General features: G+C 52.1%; 1 protein-coding gene across 1 annotated transcript; it reads right to left on the bottom strand.

Moving 5' to 3' along the window:
* Positions 1-1,501: 1,501 nt before the first annotated feature.
* Positions 1,502-7,673, bottom strand: KCNE1 (potassium voltage-gated channel subfamily E regulatory subunit 1). Its single transcript, XM_058800471.1, has 2 exons — positions 7,587-7,673; positions 1,502-1,920 (listed from the first exon to the last, which is right to left on the bottom strand). The coding sequence occupies exon 2, from the start codon at positions 1,880-1,882 to the stop codon at positions 1,502-1,504; it is 381 nt and encodes a 126-aa protein (XP_058656454.1). The 5' UTR covers positions 1,883-1,920; positions 7,587-7,673.
* Positions 7,674-14,831: the final 7,158 nt, after the last annotated feature.

The raw sequence follows: 14,831 nt of genomic DNA, 5'->3' as shown, positions 1-14,831 counted from the left end.
GCTCCTCTCCCCTGCCTCCCCGACTTCTCTTTCCTCTCCAGCAGCTAAAAATGGGATTTGTGTCTGCAGGGCAGAAATAAAACCCCCACTCCTGCCCAGAGTGTTCCTTCCTTCACCCCAAGCTGGCAGAGCTGTTTTTTTAGGGAGCACAATGCCCAGGGGAGATGGATTTCTCCTCTCGCAGGCAGGGGAATGTTGGTGCCACAGCAGCTGAATTTGGCTGCCCTGTCCCTCCTGTGGAGGAGGAAAAAGGAGGGAAGGGCAGGAAAACCTTCCTGGATTTTGTGGGGGATCCGTGGATGGGCACCTGGGAGCTGCTCATGGAATCGGAGCTAAGCACAGACAGCACCTCTGGGTGATTAAACAGCAAAAATTATGGAATTGTTCTTCCCACAGTGGAAATTCCCTTCCCAACCAGGGGCTGGCACTTGGTGCAATAATTAATTGGGATTGAAATTTGGGAGTGTTCCCCACATCCATGGCACAGAGCCACTCTTTTGCACATGGATTTTGCTGCCAGGATCAAGCCCCATCCATAGGAAGGAAATTAAATTGACATCAAGAGCAGTTTGGCAGACCTGCTAGGAATCAGAATCCTGGAATCACTGAGGTTGGAAAAACCCTCCAAGATCTTTGAGTCCAGCCCTTAACCCAGTATTGACCATGTCCCCAATGCCACACCCATCACAGTCACTAAAGTGTCCCCCCAAAGTCTGTGTTCTTCCATGGAAATATTTTTCAGACAAAAAATTAGGAATCTTTTCCTAATATTTTATCACTAAGAGGGGCACGATTCTGAAGGAGACAGGTTAGCACAGCACTGTACAATTTATAAAATCATAATTCTAATCTGGACAAAAATGTGAATGAAATCTTTCAGCTGCTGTTTCTTGGGAGAATTTGGTCTTTCTGGAAAACGATTGTCTAAGCCATGCTTGGCAATTAACACCTCTGCCCTGTGTTTGGTTCTAATTAGGCCCTAATTAGGCTCTAATTTCACACCAGCAACACCAAGATTTGCTTTTTGGAGAATCAGAGAATCAGGGTTGGAAGGGAGATAAAATCCATCCCATTACCATGGCAGGGACACCTCCCACTGTCCCAGGCTGCTCCAATCCCAGTGTCCAACCTGGCCTTGGGCACTGCCAGGGATCCAGGGCAGCCCCAGCTGCTCTGGGCACCCTGTGCCAGGGCAGATTCATTCCCAAGATCCCATCCATCCCTGCCCTGTGAGGGATGAGGCCCCGGCTCTGGAGGGGAAGCTGATGAGTCCGCGGTGCTCCGTGTGATTCCCGATGTTGCCTCACGGTGATTCCCACACGATGGCCATGCCAGGCTCTGGGGCAGTACTGGGATCTCCCAGATCCATCAGCTTCACCAGCACTGCTCCTGCAGCCTGGCCAGCCCCTGTGGCTCTGCACAAGGACCAGCAGCTCCCCGTGCCCACAGCGGGCACCGCTCGCATCGTCCCCGCGCCGCGCGCCATCCTCGTCCCCTTTCCCTAGGAAGATTTCTCCTCAGGGATATTCCTGGTTGGCTGCTCCACGGCCAGCTGGTTCTCCAGGACACAGCAGAGCTTGTAACTCTCGAGGACCTTGGCCTGGATGTACTCCCTGTCCTTCCTGTGCCAGACATCCGTGGCGATGTAGGTGTTGTAGGGGTCGCGGGGCCCCTCGAGGCGCCGCGCCCGCAGGTTGGTCACCATCACCCCCACGCTGAAGAAGCCAAAGAGCCCCAGCATCAGCAGCACGTAGATGATGGCCAGGCTGTCGCTGGCACTGCTCTCCTGGGGAGCAGCTGAGCTGTTGGAGCGTTCCAGGCACTCCTGGAGCAGTTTGGAGAGGAGCAGGTCCAGGGCCGTGGTGTTCGACAGCGCCAGCATTGGGGATTTCTGTCCTTGGCAATTCTTCCTTCCTTTGGCTGGAAAAGGATAAAAGTCAGGGGGTGGCATCAGATAAATGTCGGATTCAGCTCTTTTCTGACCCAGAGATGGGGTAACTGAGAGGTGTTTTAAAAACCTTTATTCCGTTTTCTGTCGCATGAGAAGGGTGAGACAATACAGATGTTATAATTCACAATCAGAAGCCAACTATTTCCTAATTACACTGCACTATAAATGTTTCTTGGCCTACCACCTTTAGACACACCTTTAGCCCTTGAGCCAATCATCTAAAATTACCCCTCATGGGTCCTACCACATTTTATCTTTCAGAGTTCTATCTCTCCAAACTGTCCAGTCTTATTTGCAAGGCCACCTTTTGAAACATTTTTCTAGCTCCATTTCTCTCTCAGCAATGTCTGTCTATTCCATGGCATTTCTAAGTCAGCATTTCTTATCTCAAGGTTTGCATACAGGTGCACACTGAGAGCTCTCTACAAATCCATTTCTCACATTTACCCCTCTCTCTTTAACAGAAAAATCTTCTTTGATGAATCCCACAGAAAAAGGTGGGATTTCCTCTGTCTCCCTTTCCTGGTTCCCCTCCTCAGTGAGGGATTTGAGAGCCTGGTTGTGATGCCTTAATTTTAGCTTTCATGTTTTTCAGGGCTTCCCACAGCTGTAAATCCACGGGAGCAGCTCAGCAAATCCTCCTCCAGAACACTCAGCCGTTGTTGTGTGGGGATTTGGAGGAGGAAGCGCCTCAGAACCGTTCGTAATCCGTGCAGGCTGAAAGGGAGCCCGGGGCAGGGGTGACACCTGTGGCAGGGCACGGTGGCAGCTCAGGGAGCTTTTCCAGGAGCTCTGCGTGGGAGGGAGCTGGGCTGGGAATGACCCTGCAGGAACTGCAGGTACCTGGAGCCTTCCTGGGCTTTGTTTGTGCCTTGCTGGGGGAGAAAAGCTGCACAAGGAGCTGCTGAAACACAGGGACAGAGCCAGGGCTCTGCTCCTGTCCCCAGCGTCCCTCAGGGGGAGAACATTTCCCTGGAGTACTCACAGCCCAGGGAGCACAGCTCCTGCAGGCATGGAGGGGGTCACACACAGCAATTAATTGTTAATTAATGATCCCTCGTGCTGATCCTCACTGTGCACTCTTTATCTGAGCAGTCACGGGTCTGAGGCTGAGAAATTCAGCACAGGGTGGGGAATTCTCGTGGAATCATAGAATGGTTTGGGATGCAAAGGACCTCAGAGCCCACCCAGTGCCACTCCTGCCATGGCAGGGACACCTCCCACTGTGCCAGGTGCTCCAACCTGGAACTGAAGATTCCAGGGATGCAGGGATGGAATTCCACGCCAGCCCTGCCCACCCTGCCAGGGAACAATTCCTCATTGCCAAGATCCCATCCAGCCCTGCCCTCTGGCACTGGGAGCCATTCCCTGGCTCCTGTCCCTCCAGCCCTTGGGAATTTTTCTCTCTCCAGTTTTTTGTAGCTCCATCCCAGGCCAGGTTGGACACTGGGGCTGGAGCAGCCTGGGACAGTGGGAGATGTCCCAAGGGTGGCTCTGGGTGGGCTCTGAGCTCCCTCCCAACCCAAACTAATCTGTGATTCTGGGATTTTATGGCCTGGCCCTGATCCCTGCAGCCAAGGGGTGCCAGAGCTGCCAAAGCCACCCCAGGTTCTGAGCCCAGCTGGGAGGGAGAGCCCAAGGGAGCCTCAGAGAGCCCCTGGTGCCTCCCTGGGAGCTGAGGCCATGGGAATGTCCCAGCAGAGCTGCAGGGTGGCTCTGGACTCCAAACACGGGGAATGGCAGCTGGGTCTGGCTCCTCATGGAGCTGTGGGGGTGGCAGGGCTGACTGGCACCCCCTGACTGGCAGTGGCTGCTCCCCAGCAAAGGCACAGCACAGGGCTTGTGTGCTCCAGAGGGGCTGGATCCTCATCCTAGAGCTGGATAATGATCCCAGAGCTGGATAATGATCCCACAGCTGGATAATGATCCCACAGCTGGATCCTGATCCCAGAGCTGGATAATGATCCCACAGCTGGATCCTGATCCCAGAGCTGGATAATGATCCCAGAGCTGGATAATGATCCCAGAGCTGGATAATGATCCCACAGCTGGATAATGATCCCAGAGCTGGATAATGATCCCAGAGCTGGGATCCTGATCCCACAGCTGGGATCCTGATCCCAGAGCTGGATAATGATCCCACAGCTGGATAATGATCCCAGAGCCTGGATAATGATCCCACAGCTGGATAATGATCCCAGAGCTGGATAATGATCCCACAGCCTGGATCCTGATCCCAGAGCTGGATAATGATCCCACAGCTGGATAATGATCCCAGAGCTGGATCCCGATCCCACAGCTGGATAATGATCCCAGAGCTGGATCCTGATCCCAGAGCTGGATCCTGATCCCACAGCTGGATCCTCATCCCAGAGCTGGATAATGATCCCACAGACTGGATCCTGATCCCAGAGCTGGATCCTGACCCCAGAGCTGGATAATGATCCCAGAGCTGGATAATGATCCCACAGACTGGATCCTGATCCCAGAGCCTGGATAATGATCCCAGAGCTGGGATCCTGATCCCAGAGCTGGATAATGATCCCACAGCTGGATCCTCATCCCACAGCTGGATAATGATCCCAGAGCTGGGATCCTGACCCCAGAGCTGGATAATGATCCCACAGCTGGATAATGATCCCACAGCCTGGATCCTGCTCCCACAACCTGGATCCTGCTCCTTGAACCTGGAATCTGCTCCCTGAACCTGGATCCTGCTCCCACAACCTGGATCCTGCTCCTTGAACCTGGATCCTGATCCCACAGCCTGAATCCTGACCCCAGGGCCTGGGAACTGATCCCACAGCCTGGATCTTGATCCCACAGACTGGATCCTCCTCCTTGAACCTGGATCCTGCTCCCTGAATCTGGATCCTGCTTCTTTAACCTGGATCCTGCTCCTTGAACCTGGATCCTGCTCCCACAGCCTGAATCCTGCTCCCACAGCCTGGATCCTGTTCATTGAACCTGGATCCTGCTCCCTGACCCTGGATCCTGATCCCAGAGCTGGATCCTGCTCCCAGTGGAGGGCACCCAGCTCAGTGGGCACTTTCAGCTCCAGCCCAGCCCTTCCTGCCCTGTCTGGGCTGTGCTGATCTCCAGGTGCTGCCAGAGGCTGCTGCTGCCACCAGGGTTTAAATGGGAAAAGGGAATTTTCTGTCCTGGAATGCACCTAAAATCTGTGACACACAGCTTTGGAGCTCAACAGGAATTTTGTCCTCGAGCATTGGGAGCTGCTGCAGAGAGCCCAGAGGAGGCTCCAGGATGGGCAGAGGGATGGAGCAGCTCTGCTGGCAGGAAAGGCTGGCACAGCTGGCATTGCTCACCTGCACAGGAGAAGCTTTGGGCTGAGCTCAGGGTGGCCTTGCAGGGCCTGGAGGAGCCCCAGGAAAGCTGGAGAGAGACAATTGCCAGGGGATGCAGGGACAGCACACAGGGAACGGCTCCACACTGGTAGATTTCCATTCCAGTCCCCTCATTTCCCTGTGATAGAAATGAGGGGCTGGGATGGAATTCCATCCCTGCATCCCTGGCAGTGCCCAAGGCCAGGTTGGACACTGGGGACAGTGGGAGGTGTCCCAGGGGTGGCACTGGGTGGGATTTGAAGTCCCTCCCAGCCCAAACCATTCCAGGATTCCATAAAAACTGACTCTTGGCTGCCTCTATTTCTCCTCCCTGCTGAGGTTTCAATGTGATTTCTATCACACAATCAGAGCTGGATGTGCAGTGACAGATTTTAGCAGCGTTTTCTCAGCTCTCCCACATCAGAGCACCCCTATTTCCATTTCCACCAAGCAAACATCTCCAACCCTCTTTCCTGTTGCTGCCAAAAGCATCAGCAGCCAGCCCCAGAAACCCAGGCAGCTTAGAGCAACATCACCCTTAGAAAACACAGCTCTGTCTGCATTTCCTGTGGTTTGATGACACAGAAATAAATCCTGTGCCACTCTCAGAGCAAAAACCAGCCCAGCACATCACCCACCTCCCAGACTCTCTGCCTCCCAAACGTCCTGGTGCTCCTGCAGGGCCATGAAGGATGCAGTGACCTCCCTGGCTCGTTTCCCTGCCATTCCTTCAGGGATGAGTGGCTGTGACACCGTCCCCATTGCACAAGGGAGCCCCATTTCCTCACCCCACTGCCGGGAATTTGGCAACGCAGGGCAGCATCCAGGGCACTGCTCCTGCCCCAGCTGCGAGGGATCTGCAGCTCTGGGCTCTGCAAACGCCTCCTGCAGCCCCCACCTGGCTGGCAGAGCCCGTCCTGCCTGCCCTGGCCCGTCCTCCCCTGCCCACCTGGGCAGCACCACCACAGCTCCTGGTGTGGCTTTGATCAAAGAGCAGCACCTGTGCAGGGGGGGCACGGAACTGTCCCCAAATCTCACTGAGTTGTCCCCAAACCCCCACTGAATTGTCCCCAAACCCCCACTTTTCTCTGCTCACAAGCCAAAAATTCAGTTTTCTTGCAATAGCATGTAGACAAGAGCATATAGATATCCCAACCCATTATCCCATCCCATCCCAATCTCTCCCACCCCGTCCCAAGCTGAAGATGAATCCAACCCCATCCCATCAATCCCATCCCAACCCATCCCATCCAACCCCATTGGGCACACATCCCCAGGCCCCCAGTGAGTTGTCCCCAACCCTCACTTTTCTTTGCTCACAATCCACTTTTATTACAATAGTATATAGATTTCCCATCCCCTTCCATTATCCCATCCCAGTCTCAATCCAATCCCATCCCATCCCATCCCATCCCATCCCATCCCATCCCATCCCATCCCATCCCATCCCATCCCATCCCTAGCTGAAGACGAATCCTATCCCATCCCATCAATCCCATCCAACCTCACTGAGCACGGGGCACTGAATTGTCCCCAAACCCCCAGTGAACTGTCCCCAAACCCCCAGTGAACTGTCCCCAAACCCCCACTTTTCTCTGCCCACAAGGCAGAAATTCAGATTTCTTGTACACAGCATGTAGATAACAGCATATAGATATCCCACCCCATTATCCCATCCCATCCCAATCTCTCCCATCCCATCCCATACCAAGCTGAATACAAGTCCAACCCCATCCCATCAATCCCATCCAACCTCACTGGGCACCGAATTGTCCCCAGACCCCCACTGAATTGTCCCCAATCCCCCAGTTTTCTCTGCTCACAAGGACGAAATTCAGATTTCTTGCAATAGCATGTAGATAACAGCACATAGATATCCCATCCCATTACCCCATTCCAAGCTGAAGATGAATCCAACCCCATCCCATCAATCCCATCCCAATCCATCCCATCCAACCCCACTGAGCACTGAATTGTCCCAAACCCCCACTGAATTGTCCCCAAACCCCCACTTTTCGCTGCCCACAAGCCAGAAATCCATTTTCTCGCACACAGCCCGCAGATACCCCGCTGTTCCAGGGTGGAACCCCATCACTGCTCCCCAGTCCCACCCATCCCAGAGAATCCTGGGCTGCAGCAGCCCCGGGGAGCGAACCCAGCACGGCTGGAGCAGCAGCACCAAACCCCGGCAGGGCAGCCTGGCTCTGTTCCTCCATCGGTTCAGCCCTGCTGAGCTCCGGGCACATTCCCATTTCCCCAGCCCCGCTCCCGTCCCGGCTGCCCGCACACACCTGAGGGGCTCCAGGTGTGGGGCACGGAGGAGATGCCACCCTGGGCTGGCTCTGGCTGCTGCTGCTGCTGCCACCAGCCCCGTGTCACTGTCCCGTCCTGGCACGGCGGGCAGGGAAAAGCCGGGCTGGGAGGAGGAGGAGGAGGAGGAGGAGGAGGAGGAGGAGGAGGAGGAGGAGGAGGAGGAGGGAAGGAGGGAGGGCAGCAGAGCCGTGCCCGGACAGGTGCCCAGGTGGGAGGCGCTGAGGGGGCACCGCAGCTCCTGGCATGGCAGATGTGCAGCCAGGGCAGCACGGGAGAGAGGGAACTGTGGAATTGCTGTGTGGGAATGACCCAGAGGGATCCCCCGGTGCCAGCCCAGAGCCCACCAAGCCCAGCCTGGGCATCCCTGGCAGCTCCTGGAGCTGTGGCAGCCTCGGGGCCGTGCCCATTCCCTGGGCAGTGCCAGCACCCTCTGGGCAAGACCCTTGCCCTGAAACCCAACCTAAACCCCTCCTGGCCCAGCCCCAGCTGCTCCCTGGGTGCTGCTCCGAGCTCAGGCTGCTCCAGGGGGGCTCCGGGGCTGGGACATTCCCAGAGGGGCTGCCCTGGCCCCTGGCACTCCCCCCGCTCCATCCTCCTGGAATATTGCACATTTTGGGCTGGCAGGAGGAAGCGGGGTCATTTCAGGGTTGCCCTCAAACACCTCCCTGGAGGGAGCACTGGCTCCCTGCAGCCACCACCAAAACCTCAAAAACCACCACCAAAACCTCAAAAACCACCCCAAATCCCACCCTGTGCTGCCCACGGGAGGGAGAAGCTCTGTGGTCACCACTGAGCCACAGGAGGTTCACCAGAGCCCACCTGGGAGCTACAAAATGAAATTATCAGCATGGAAAGATGCTTTGAGATTCTTCAGAGGATGCTGCTGCTGAGGGGTGACATCCCCTCAGCATTCCCATCCATCCATGGGGTGACATCCCCTCAGCATTCCCATCCATCCATGGGGTGACATCCCCTCAGCATTCCCATCCATCCATGGGGTGACATCCCCTCAGCATTCCCATCCATGGGGTGACATCCCCTCAGCATTCCCATCCATCCATGGGGTGACATCCCCTCAGCATTCCCATCCATGGGGTGACATCCCCTCAGCATTCCCATCCATGGGGTGACATCCCCTCAGCATTCCCATCCATGGGGTGACATCCCCTCAGCATTCCTGGGGTAGGACACATCCCAGCCCATCCCATCCCATCCCATCCCATGGCCCTGGCAGGGACAGTGGCCCCCAGACCCTCATCAGCTGCAGTAAACAGGGATGGGATTTATGTGATTTATGGGATGAGATGGGGTGGGATGGGACAATGGGATGGGATGGGTAGGATTGGATTGGATGGGATTGGACTGAGACTGGCATTGGGATTGGGATTGGGATTGGGATTGGATTGATGGGATGTGGTTGCATGGGATGGAATCCCTGGGATGGGATGGGATGGGATGGGTTGGGATGGGATCGATGGGATGGAGTTGGATTCATATTCAATTTGGGATGGATGGGATTGGATTGAGATTGGGATGGGATTTATGGGGTGGGATGGGTTGGGATGGGGTGACATGGGGTTGGATTGAGATTGGGATGGGATGGATTGGATGGAGAATGGGATGGGGTGGGATAAAAGGGGATGGGATTGGATCAGATTCAGATTGGGATGGGATGGGTTGGGAGGGATTGGGATTGGGATGGATGGGATGGGATTGGATTGAGATTGGGATTGGCATGGGTGGGATGGGACAGTGGGATGGGATAATGGGATGGGATGGGACGATGGGATGGAATGGCCCCTCCTGTCCTGACACTCTTTGGCAGCTGCTGTTGCCTGGGCAGCAGCTGGAGAGAGGAATTGAGGTGGTGATGGAGGCATCAATTTAAACAAATGGATGAAAATGTCCCAGCATTTCCTTGCTGCCCACTTTCCCAGAGCTTTATTGCATTTTCCCTCAGGGTGAGGACGCAGCCCCTGCTTCCCCTGCCTGAGCTGTTGCTGCATCTCAGTGAGGGAGCAGCCTGTGGGATTCCTTTCCCACACTGACCCAAATCTCTGGTGCAATCTGCCTTTCTGCCTCAGTTTCCCCCTCCAGGGCAGCCCAGTTCCATTCTCCCCTGAGTGTGATGGTGTTCACAGGGGTCCCAGGATGAGGGAAGAGATGAGAATGTTGACTCCATGTTTCGGAAGGCTGATTTATTGTTTTATGATATATATTACATTAAAACTATACTAAAAGAATAGAAGAAAGGATTTCATCAGAAGGCTGGCTAAGAATAGAAAAAGAAATAATGAATAACAAAGGTTTGTGGCTCGGATTCTGTGTCCCAGCCAGCTGACTGTGATTGGCCATTAATTAGAAACAACCACATGAGACCAATCCCAGATGCACCTGTTGCATTCCACAGCAGCAGATAACCACTGTTTACATTTCATCCCTGAGGCCTCTCGGCTTCTCAGGAGGAAAAATCCTAAGGAAAGGATTTTTATAAAAGATGTCTGTGACACCTGGGAACCTGGGGCAGGATCTGAGCCTCTTGCTTTCACAGCGCCCAGGGAATTCCCCCTTGGAGGTGAATTTTAAAGCCTGGCACAGGAGCTGGGGGGCCAAGGAAGAGGGAGAAGCTGAAGGGGTGGCCCAGGCTCAGGAGGAGTCACAGGGGGGGAGATTCCCTTCCCCAGAACAGTGTGAGGCCAAGCACGGCCACCAAAACCCTGGGATGCGAGGAAATGTTGTGGCTGAATGTGTCAACTCCCCAAATGGCTGAAAGGTGCCCCAGAGTTTAACCCAGCCCGGGAGCATCACCAGGAAAATCGGCTGGTAGGATGGGCCAGGGCTGATTAAGGAAAGTGCACTTGTGGATAAATCCATTTGAGGAAATAAATGGGTAAAATCAGCAATGCAGGAGGCTCAGAAATGGGGTTGGGGCAGCAAAGGCTCCCTCTGGGGTGGCCACAGTGAGCTGGATCCAGAAGAGATCCACGAGGGAGGAGGAGGAAGAGGAGGAGGAGGGTATGGGGGGTCAGGCACAGCACAGCCAGGCCCTGCTTCCTCCTCACGGGGGAAATGTGGGACAAAATCTGCTCCTGTCACTGCCTGGGCCAGCCTGACTCTTCCCTGAATGCCTGGGAAAGGGATGTGGGACAGGAGCAAGGGCCTGGGGCGGCAGATGTGAAAAGTGCATGTCAGATGGCTCTGTGCAGATATTTACTGCATGTATTTCGTTGTATTGATTAGTAGTGCTGGATTAACATGTTAATAATTATATTTATATTTATAATTATTATATGTAATATATCATATCTAATATATTATTAATAATTATATAAAATATATCAAATATGTATTTTACATATATATTATATATTTTATATATATTATATATATTATATGATATAGATAATATATATAATATTTTATATATATAATATATATTATATATTTTATATATGTATATATAAATATATACATATATAAATATATATGTATATATATAATAATTTATATAATTACATTATATATATAATTATAATTCATATATAATAATTAATTATATATATTATATTATAATAATTATAATTATCATTATATATTATCATTATTATAATATAATAATTATAATTATATATAATTATAATTATAAATATTATAATATATATAAGAATATATATAAATTATATATATTTTATATAACTATAAATTTATATAAAAATTAATTATAGATTAATTATTATGTGTAATAATTTTCTATATAATCAATTATAATATATAATATATTATAAATATGTATAATAATTACATCTATATTTATAACATTTTAATTTTATTAGGATGGTAAATGCAGTTTTGTAGTTAAAAGGTAACTTTTGTAGTTAAAGTAGGAACTGTGTATTTGGGATATTTTTTTAAGAAAGGAATGAGGTACTCACACCAGACAGCAGCCACAGGACACCTGAATCTTTCAGAGAAAGAGAATTTATTGCCCCATTATCAGAAGAAATGAACTCCTTCCTGCCTCACTCAGCCCTGGAGACACCATCAGGATTCAGAGGAAGGAGCTGACACTGCCCAGCCAGAATCCTGTGTTTGAATGGAATTTATGCATCATGGATGAGCTGTGTGAATATGCAACAGGCTGTTGTTGTTAAGGGTTAATCCTCTGTTAACGTGGGGCCTTTTTCGGGCTTGTGAAGCCCAGAAAAGGTACCTGGGCTGTACATAACCCTTTGTTTTTATTATCTCGTGTTGTCCTAATCTAAATTGTTCAAATTATTATTATTCTGATTGTATTGCTAATTTTATTACCAGATCAGGAATTCAGCGCAGGGAGGAGCTGGAGCTGCTGCAGAGCCCAGAGGAGGCTCCAGGATGGGCAGAGGGATGGAGCAGCTCTGCTGGCAGGAAAGGCTGGCACAGCTGGCATTGCTCACCTGCACAGGAGAAGCTTTGGGCTGAGCTCAGGGTGGCCTTGCAGGGCCTGGAGGAGCCCCAGGAAAGCTGGAGAGAGACAATTGCCAGGGGATGCAGGGACAGCACACAGGGAATGGCTCCACACTGAAAAATTCCAGGTTTAGATCAGATATTAGGGGCAATTTCCTGCCTGGCAGGGTGGGCAGAGCAGCTGGGGCTGCCCCTGCATCCCTGGCATGTTCAGTTCCAGGCTGGACACTGGGGCTGGAGCAGCCTGGGACAGTGGGAGCTGTCCCTGCCATGGCAGGGGATGATCTTTAAGGTCTTTCCCAAACCTTTTAGGCCGTTTTCATTCATTCTCTGGGATCTCAGAGCCTGTGTGGGTCCCAGTCCCAGCAGTGTCACCTCCAGCCCAGGCAGGGCTGTGTCCCCACCAGAGCAGATCCATTGTTCCAGAAGCAAATCTGTAACTTCTATTTGACTTTGGGGGCACCTGAGAGCACCTGTGACTGGGAGGTTATTATTTCATATATTTTTAAAGAGCTCCAACCCGGTGTAGGAGTCCTCTGTGCCCTCCTGGATCTGTCAGTGGCCACAGATTTCATTTTGCCAGGTCAATGGGGAGCTGTGGAGTGATGGGATCCCTCAGGAAGTTTTCTCTGCAAGGTGACAAAGGACATTTCCCAGCACAGGGTCTTGCAGATCTCTTGAAACTGCATTCCTGGAAGCCTTTGGGTTTTAAATCAGCCTCATTTTTATTTCGAGGAAAGAAATACTGAAATAAGAATGGGGAGCAGACACTTTGAAGTTTAAATACACTTTGAAGTGTATTTGACTTTAAAGTTAAAATACATTTTATTCTTGCAATGAATTTTCCCTTTTCCTTGAAAAGCTGCTGCCCTCGCTCTTGTACAGGAACAAATGAGGTCTAAAATGTTTCTGTCCGAGTCTTCATCTGTGGCATGGTCACCTCTGAAAACCAGAGGGAAGGAGCAGAGCTGTACAAACCCTCCCTGGCAGAGCTCTCTGGGCTCCTGAGCAAGAGGGAGGGAGAAATAACTCGGAATTCGTTTGATATTTCAGAATTCATTCAATATTTCAGAATTCATTCAATATTTCAGAATTAATTCAGGAATAATTTGGTTTCTGGCCCCACAGTGCCCCGAGCTGGGCCCAGCTCTGCCCCCTTGGCCCAGCCCAGGGGACAGGAGGTGTCCAGGCCCTTCTCCAGCTCCATCCCCACCCCAAGAGTGTCCCCCCATCAGAGAGCTCTGCTGCCAAAGCCCTTGGCCAGCCCCTTTGGGATCTGGCACCTCCAGCTCAGCCCAAACCCTGCAGAGACCGTTTGGGACTGAGGTTTTCCAAGGATGGAAAATCCTACAAAGGATGGCCAAGAGGGGGACATAATTCACCTGCTGCTATCCCAGCATTAATACAATTAATTAATTAAATAATTACAACCCCAAAGCCCTAAAAACAAGGGATTGGAGCACCTGGTGCCCCTCTTTGCATGATCTCTGCCAGGATCCAGAGCTTCCCTTGGCAGCAGCAGCGAGGCCACGGCTCAGGGATGCAGGAAATGCACTGGAGCTGGGGGATTTCCTGCAGCTGGGAAAGCTGCCTGCACTCTGCAGCCTGCCTCTGAAATGCAGTTTAGAGTGGAGGAAAAAACCAAACAGTGTTAAATTAAAAATGTGCTGATGGCTGCAGCTTTGGAGGAGGATGGATGGGGAGGCGTCCGACCCTCAGAGCCACTGAATCCCATTAAATTCAGGAATTTAATGCTGGAATTCCTGTCCTGCAGAGGAGCTCTGAGCCCTCGGCTGAGGCACAGGGACTGGAGAGTTGGTTTTGGTGGGGATGGTTCACATGGGGCACCACCAATCACCACTCACAGATTCAGTGATCAGAAGGAGGAAATTTGGATTCGTGCTGACCAAAGTTGGAGTTTATTGTTCCCAGAGGAGCTGGGAAGGTTCCTCCCCTGAGGCACAAACTCATCCCCACTGGCACAGGGTGCCCAGAGCAGCTGGCGCTGCCCCTGCATCCCTGGCATGTTCAGTTCCAGGCTGGACACTGGGGCTGGGGGCACCTGGGGCAGTGGGAGCTGTCCCTGCCATGGCAGGGGTGGCACCGGGTGGGATTTGAGTCCCAAACCCACCCCAGTGTGGGGTTCTGGGATCCCCTGAGAGGTTGTGGGGGTTATCAGCTCCCACAGGCTGAGCAGGGGGAGGAAGGCGAGCCCCTGGATCCCAAACTCAGACAGACACCCCAGGAGCACACAGAGCCCCACAATGGCTTGGGTTGGGAGGGACCTTAAAGATGATTTTGTCCCAGCCCTGCCATGGCAGGGACACCTTCCCCTGGCCCCGGCTGCTCCAGCCCCAGTGTCCAGCCTGAATCACCACATCCCTGGGGGTGGGCTCATCCTCCCAGCATTTAAAGTATTGAAAACCTGACCTGCTCAATCTCCTTTGATCCTTCAGCAAAAATACCATCGGACCTTTGGATTTTCCTCCACAGAATCCAACCACCTGTACCCCCATTTTTATCAGCAGATCCCAGAATCCCCAATTCCCTGGGGCTGGCAAAACTGGGAAAGGGTTTTGTGTTCCCTGGGCTGAAGCTCTGTGCCCACACCACCCTCAGCACGTGAGCCCCAGCCTTGCCTCCCTTATCAAGGAAGTTTTTCAGAGGCAGCAGCAGCAGCAGCAGCCCTGAGTAATTTCTTTATCTCATTTCCTCTTCTTTACAAGTGCCTGTGTTATGGTGTGAGGCCCAGATAAGCTTTTCTCTCCAGGCAGCCCCTG

Source organism: Ammospiza caudacuta, chromosome 2, assembly GCF_027887145.1.
Source record: "Ammospiza caudacuta isolate bAmmCau1 chromosome 2, bAmmCau1.pri, whole genome shotgun sequence".
Classification (NCBI taxonomy): Eukaryota; Metazoa; Chordata; class Aves; order Passeriformes; family Passerellidae; genus Ammospiza; species Ammospiza caudacuta.
The sequence above is the reverse complement of the archived record's forward strand: the minus strand, read 5'-3'. Positions and strand labels throughout refer to the sequence as shown.

Coding starts and splice junctions, on each gene's coding strand:
- KCNE1 (XM_058800471.1), bottom strand. CDS start 1,882: ATGCTGGCGCTGTCGAACACCACGGCCCTGGACCTGCTCCTCTCCAAA.